The sequence below is a fragment of the Trichosurus vulpecula genome, chromosome 4, assembly GCF_011100635.1.
Source record: "Trichosurus vulpecula isolate mTriVul1 chromosome 4, mTriVul1.pri, whole genome shotgun sequence".
NCBI lineage: Eukaryota > Metazoa > Chordata > Mammalia > Diprotodontia > Phalangeridae > Trichosurus > Trichosurus vulpecula.
This window is the reverse complement of record NC_050576.1, coordinates 312,967,995-312,974,486: the sequence shown is the minus strand read 5'-3', so window position 1 is coordinate 312,974,486 and position 6,492 is coordinate 312,967,995. Positions and strand designations below refer to the sequence as shown.

At 39.1% G+C, this 6,492-nt stretch overlaps 1 protein-coding gene across 1 annotated transcript; it reads left to right on the top strand.

Moving 5' to 3' along the window:
• Positions 1-818: 818 nt before the first annotated feature.
• Positions 819-2,888, top strand: LOC118848175 (casein kinase I-like). The gene has a single exon (XM_036756975.1). It carries the CDS (start codon positions 1,168-1,170, stop codon positions 2,128-2,130), a length of 963 nt encoding a protein of 320 aa, XP_036612870.1. The 5' UTR covers positions 819-1,167; the 3' UTR covers positions 2,131-2,888.
• The last annotated feature ends 3,604 nt before the right edge of the window (positions 2,889-6,492 follow it).

Sequence of the window (6,492 nt, the reverse complement as noted above, 5' to 3'; positions counted from 1 at the left end):
TGGGTAAATGGATTTCTTTACTCCCCACTCCCACCCCATAGATGTGTATGCTTGTGTATACACACATACATTATGTATGTATATATGCGTATATGCATACATGTACATATACAAATATATATACACTGAGAGTAATCAATCAATATTTTAATTAATTTAATTACGATTTTAACTAATCACTATCTAATAAAGGGGTGGTAATTGGTGAGGATGATTCTATTAAAGAGCATGCTTCACTTCCATAAGTCATCTTGCCACAGCGTTCCACTCCCAGTGACTTTCTTTAGTATTTCAATGGGAAAGCAGCAGTTTTCTATTCCACTCTCCCGATCAACCTCTTTAAACCTTTGTGTTTTCAAATACAACTACATTTAATCACAAGCCAGTGCAATCTTTCTTTAGTTAACTAACAAGCTCCCAAATATCCTTTCCTATTGAAAGCAATCTACTTAAAAAAAATACTTAACTCTCTGGGTCTCAGTTTCCTCATCTGCAAAATGAGGGGTTTGGCTGGATGGTCTCCAAGGTCTAGCCCACCTCTGGCTCAGTGAGCCAGTTCTTCAGAAAATGTTTTCAGGAGAAGCTAGAGGGCAGAGGGAGGGAGAAGAAAAACCGAAGCAGCCACAGTAACACATCTCCACCGGTTCCTGGCGCTCACTTTTCCCAGACTGTTCTGTCTTCCTCCCACAGTTCAGCCCCCACCCTCTAGCTTTCCCCTCATTTACCAGAGAGGCAAAGGCCCAGCAGGGGGCGCTGCGTGGGGGGCGGGGGGCGTGGGAGGGCGTGTTCTTAGAAATGGATCTAATGCAGCCAGAGGAACAAGATGGCTGCCATGGCAGAGTAACCTTGGAGCTAGCCGGGCGGGTGGACGCCAGCGGAGGCCGGAGCAAGCCAGAAGGAGAACGTCCATCCCATCTCCCGGCCTCTTTGTGCCCCGGGACGTCTCCCAGAAACATTCCAGCTACGGCTGCTGAACCTGGGGCCGTGAAGCCGCCCCCCAAGGCTGGCAAGCGACTCCAAAGGGGAAGGGCTGGGCCGGCACATGCTGCTGCCTCCTCCTCCACTCGGCCCCCAGCCCTCCCGGGCAGAGCATCCCGGACCCCACTGATCCCCTCCACGCAGCCACCCCCTCAGGCTCTCCCCGTCTCCCCCGTCCACTCCCTGACCATGGCTATGGCTAGCAAGAAAACCCCCAAGAGCGCAGAATTAATTTTCGGAGGGAAATACAAGCTTATGAAGAAGATCGGGGCTGGCTCCTTCGGGAAAATCTACCTGGCGGTCAACGTCTCCAACGGCGAGGAGGTGGCGGTGAAGCTGGAGTCGCAGAAGGCCCGGTCGCCCCGGCTCCTGCATGAGAGCAAGCTCTACAAGGCCCTTCAGGGTGGGGTGGGCATCCCCCACATCCGCTGGTACGGCAGGGATAAAGGCTACAATGTGCTTGTCATGGACCTCCTGGGCCCCAGCCTCGAAGACCTCTTCAATTTCTGCTCCCGCAAGTTCACCATGAAAACTGTGCTCATGTTGGCCGACCAGATGATCAGTAGAGTCGAATATGTGCACCTCAAGAACTTCATCCACAGGGACATCAAGCCAGATAACTTCCTCATGGGGACAGGCCGTCATGCCAATAAGTTATTCCTTATTGACTTTGGTTTGGCCAAAAAGTACCGAGACACCAAAACCAAGCAACATATCCCCTACAGAGAAGATAAAAATCTCACCGGCACTGCCAGGTATGCCAGCATCAATGCACACCTCGGCATTGAGCAGAGCCGTGGGGATGACATGGAGTCCCTAGGGTACGTGCTCATGTATTTTAATAGAACCAGCCTTCCCTGGCAAGGACTCAATGCTGCAACAAAGAAACAAAAGTATGAAAAGATAAGCGAGAAAAAGTTGTCCACTTCTGTTGAGAGTTTGTGTAGGGGGTTCCCAGCAGAATTTGCTATGTATCTCAACTATTGCAGGGCCCTACGATTTGAAGAAGCACCAGATTATTTGTACCTCAAGCAACTATTCCGAGCCCTTTTCAAGACTCTGAACCACCAGTACGACTATACATTTGACTGGACAGCAATAAAACAGAATGTGGCCCAGCCAGTAGCCACTTCCAGTGGGCAGGGTCAGTAGGTCTAAACCCTCAGGGATTTATAAGTATTAAGAGAACAGATGAAGTAGAGGAGATCATTGGAGCAGAATTTATTGCTCTCTAAACATAGAAGTTTTAGTTCATAGGTGTACTTACCAGTGTTTGTGGGCAACCATTTATTTGATGTAAAGAATTTAACTTAAGTATAAATTGGCTCTGGGCAGTTGTAGACAACATAATTGTGAATATCAACAAAGAATGAAACATGGTGTTCAGTTCTTTTGTTTCATTTTTTAAGTGAAAAAATTAAATGGTTGACACAAGTGTTGGAGAAATTGTGAATATGCCTTTTTTGTTACCTTTTCATTTTGAAAATGTACCGCTTTGGGATCTCCTTTTCAAAGATTTCATGAACAATTTTTAGGAGGTTTTGACATTTTGATAACTGTAAATACTCACAATTGTATCCTTTTAGGGTTTTTCCCTCCCTGGGGTTTGAAAGTTGTTAATTTAAACATTTTTAATGACTTCTGTGTACATGCCAACTGACATGGTTAACAACTGAAGATTCCAGTATTTAAATATTGAAAGACTGCTTATGTGCTAGAAACAACAGCCTATAAAAGACTTAAAACTTTGTGTACTAGATTATCTTTAGGACTCTGCATTAATTCTATAATGTTCTTGGTTAAAAAAAAGCATATTTGTTACAGAAATTTGCTTAAAGTCTTACAACTGAGCCTGTATGCAAGTTGCTTAGATAAATGTAATTACCGTTAACATTAAAAACCATGGATGTAAGTTCTTTCTGAAGTCATATAATGGTGACCTATGGCTTTGAAGCAGAATCAGTACCTCTATACAGTCCCACCACTTGCTTGGTCAGTTTCCCATGTTGAGAATGGGAACATCCTTGATTGGCAGGGGTTAGAGGAGCATCATGCAGAGATAGATATGTTTTTCACTACACAGAGTACCAATGGTTCTCTCACATCTCTACCTCTTTTCCACTGGCAGAATTCAGGTTCCTATGCCTTCTGTTATGTGTATAGCTTTTTAAGTAATTTCATTGACCCTTGGTTCTCCCCATTGCAATCTGTCTTCCATACAGCTGCATTAATTATAACAATGATATAGATCATAATAGACTTCCTAAAGCACAGTTCTGACCATATCAGTTTCCTGTTCAAAACATTTGAATGGAGTCTCATTGCCTTCAGGATAAAATAGTCCTTAACTTGGCATTTAAGGTCTTATACAACCTGGCTCTAACCAGGGTTTTCCAGCTTTACATTTCACTTTGCCATCGCATCACATATTCTGTTTCAGACACTAGACTATCAACTATTCACCAAATGTGTCTTTGCTTCTCCTAGCACTGTACATTCTCTAATACTTTTAAGGTCCTCTCTCCATATCACAACCTGTTGAAATCCGTATATTTATTCAAGGTGCAGCTCATGTGCAATCTTTCTCATTGACGAATTCCTCGTATCCCCTAAAGTCATCTTTGCTGACTCTTTGTACGACTCTCTCTCCTTTTCTCTTTGCCAGCCCATCTTTTTGTGCATAATATTTGGTTGTGCATATGTTTTATCCTCTACACTAAACTAAACTTGCCTAGTTTGGGACTGTGTTGATACTCATCTCCATATCCAGCATTAGCATGGTGTTTTGCATATATCAAAGGCCTAATAAGTAATTAACGAATTCAGTTGAATTGTTTATGCTCAGGAAACTTTTTCTGTCAATATGAGAATACCTTCCTTCTCCCAGAACACTATACTAGCCATGAAAATCCAGTATCTTTATCAGTAGGCATGGAGAAATTTTGACATACCATTTTTCCCCAAGTTTATCTGGATCTATCCCCCGGGAATGACAGAGGGGTGTAGTAGCTGAAGGTTCCTTTATGTTGCATGGTGACAAAATTGCACCTTATATGGCATTAAATAATGATATTCCTGTCATGGTATTAATGCCATATCATCATTATGGACTATTTTTTTTTAAAAAGTTTTCTTATATATGATAATCTCTTCATATAATAGGGATATACATCCTTTAATTTTCCTTTTACAGTTTTTATGCTGTGCCATTGTCCTTATTCCATTTACTCAATTTAACAACTTCTGCCTCTCTTATCTTCCAGTCAATCGTTTTTCTTCTCTATTTACAGTGAATTAGAAAAAAAAAACTATATTGATGTGTATGATGTCTGTTTGATCTCTTGGCTCAACTGATTACAGGTTGATTGCTAAGGACTGGATGGGAACATCAAATGACCAATTTATTCGTCAAGATAAATTAAATAGCTGATAGCAAGTTGTCAATCCGATATCTTCCAGTCATCTTAAGAGCCAGATCTGACTGACTATTGAGTACTCTGATCCTTTCTCCCAGTTTGATTCTAAAGATGGTTGAGGACCAGAGATGTTGATATATAAGCCCACTACAAGTCAATTATTAGTGATGTTTAATGGGATTTTAAAGACAACATTCAGAGTACTTTTGAAGGCCTGGGACATGCTATATTTTAGTGACTTATGTTGGAAAAAAAATCTCTCCACTATTTAGGAAATAATATGAAATAAGAGAAACTAGACTCAGCAACACTATTCCTGGTCCTCCTATATTTGAAATGCCAAGACCTAGAAAAATGTTGCCTGTTGGGTATCTTTCATATTTCTACACAGTAAGTCCAAATGCCTGAACATTAATGTTCTATTTAGAGGTTCATAACATGAGGTCCATGATTTTAAAAATGTTTTGAAAAAATATATTTCAATATAATTTATTTTCTTTGTAGACCCATATATTATTTTATGAATTTAAAATCATTATTCTGAGAAGGGGTCCATAAGCATCATCAAACTACCAAAGGTGTCCATAACACAAAAAAGTTAGAAATACCTGTTGCAGAGTGATCTTTTGAGGAATCAGCCATATGGCTGATTATTTAGATGGAAAGGGAACAATATAAAGACCCTGCAATATAACAAAGAGCCAAAATCATTGTAACAGTTATGAATAAGATGCATCTAATTTAAAGAGGATGTTTACAAAACTAGTGAATGTGCAGGGACAAAAAAAGTGAGGAAATAACATTTGACAAATCTCATTTTTGTGATATACTATACTACTTTACAAATGTATGCTATATATATATATATACACTATAGTATATATTATATATATTGCATATATAATATATGTATACTGTCCTATATATACTATATATACTATACATACTATACTATATATACTATACTAGTTTACAAGAAGCGTATGAGCTTTTAGACTTTTGAACCTTATTCACTTGGGTGTGCACATACGTAAGTGGAGAATGAAGATAACCATTTAATGAAGTATGTTGTTAGTGCATCTACTTCCCACTTCCAATATGGAGATGTCTTGTATTTGAGTGAGAGACTATAGCAATATGTATATAATGAGTCCTGCCAAGTATGTTAGGACTACATCCAGGGAAGAATTATAGTCAATATAGCTGGAGTATCTTTGCCCTTAGGAAACAACTGTGTCAGAACTGGGCTAAAAAGTAGTTACTTGGAGTTGTAACCACTAATGTTAAAGCATTACTTAGTGGTGATAATCTGCTTGACCCCAATTCCCAGATTTCTTAGTGAAGTTATTGTAGTGTGGTAACTGTTTATATAGTTATGACACTCATTTTTGTTAAAAAAAAAGCTTATTGGTAGATATTTTTGACAGAACAGAAACTTCCCAACTCAAATTCAAATAAACTTCCGTATGCATTTCCCCAAAACAGTCAAAAACATCTGAGTGAGGCTGATAGTATAGTGACTGTGGTTGATATTACATGTCACCTTCCATTTTTATAGTTTGCTAATTGTTAGTAGAAATTATGTGAATTTATTTTTTATAATTTGGTACTGTCATCCATTATAATTGAGCATCATTGACTCTTAGCATTGACTTAATTTGTATTGTTGTAATTGCTGCATATATACATACATCATTTTGCCTTTGATTTCTTCACTCTGTATCACTTCATGTGAATCTTTTACTTGTTTAAGTCATCTTATTTTCGTTTCTTCATTGAGCTTATTCGCTTTCCAGCATTTTTATTATCACAATTAATACTATTCTGAATGTTTTTGTGTTCTCTGGGTCAAAAAGGGTCAAATAAATTAGTATCATCTTCTCTTGCATAATTATAAACTCTTATCAAGGAAGAGTTGAACCAACTCACAACTCTGTCAGCAGTGAATTAGTAGGAATCTAGGACAGTCTTGCAAGACCTCTTACCCTAAGGAGTTCCACTTGAAAAAATTGTTGGGAATTTCTCCTTTAACTAGCTTCTCTGGTGAGTTTGTGTTCTTAATCTCTAAGTCAGATCCTTAGATAACCTAAGTAGAAGA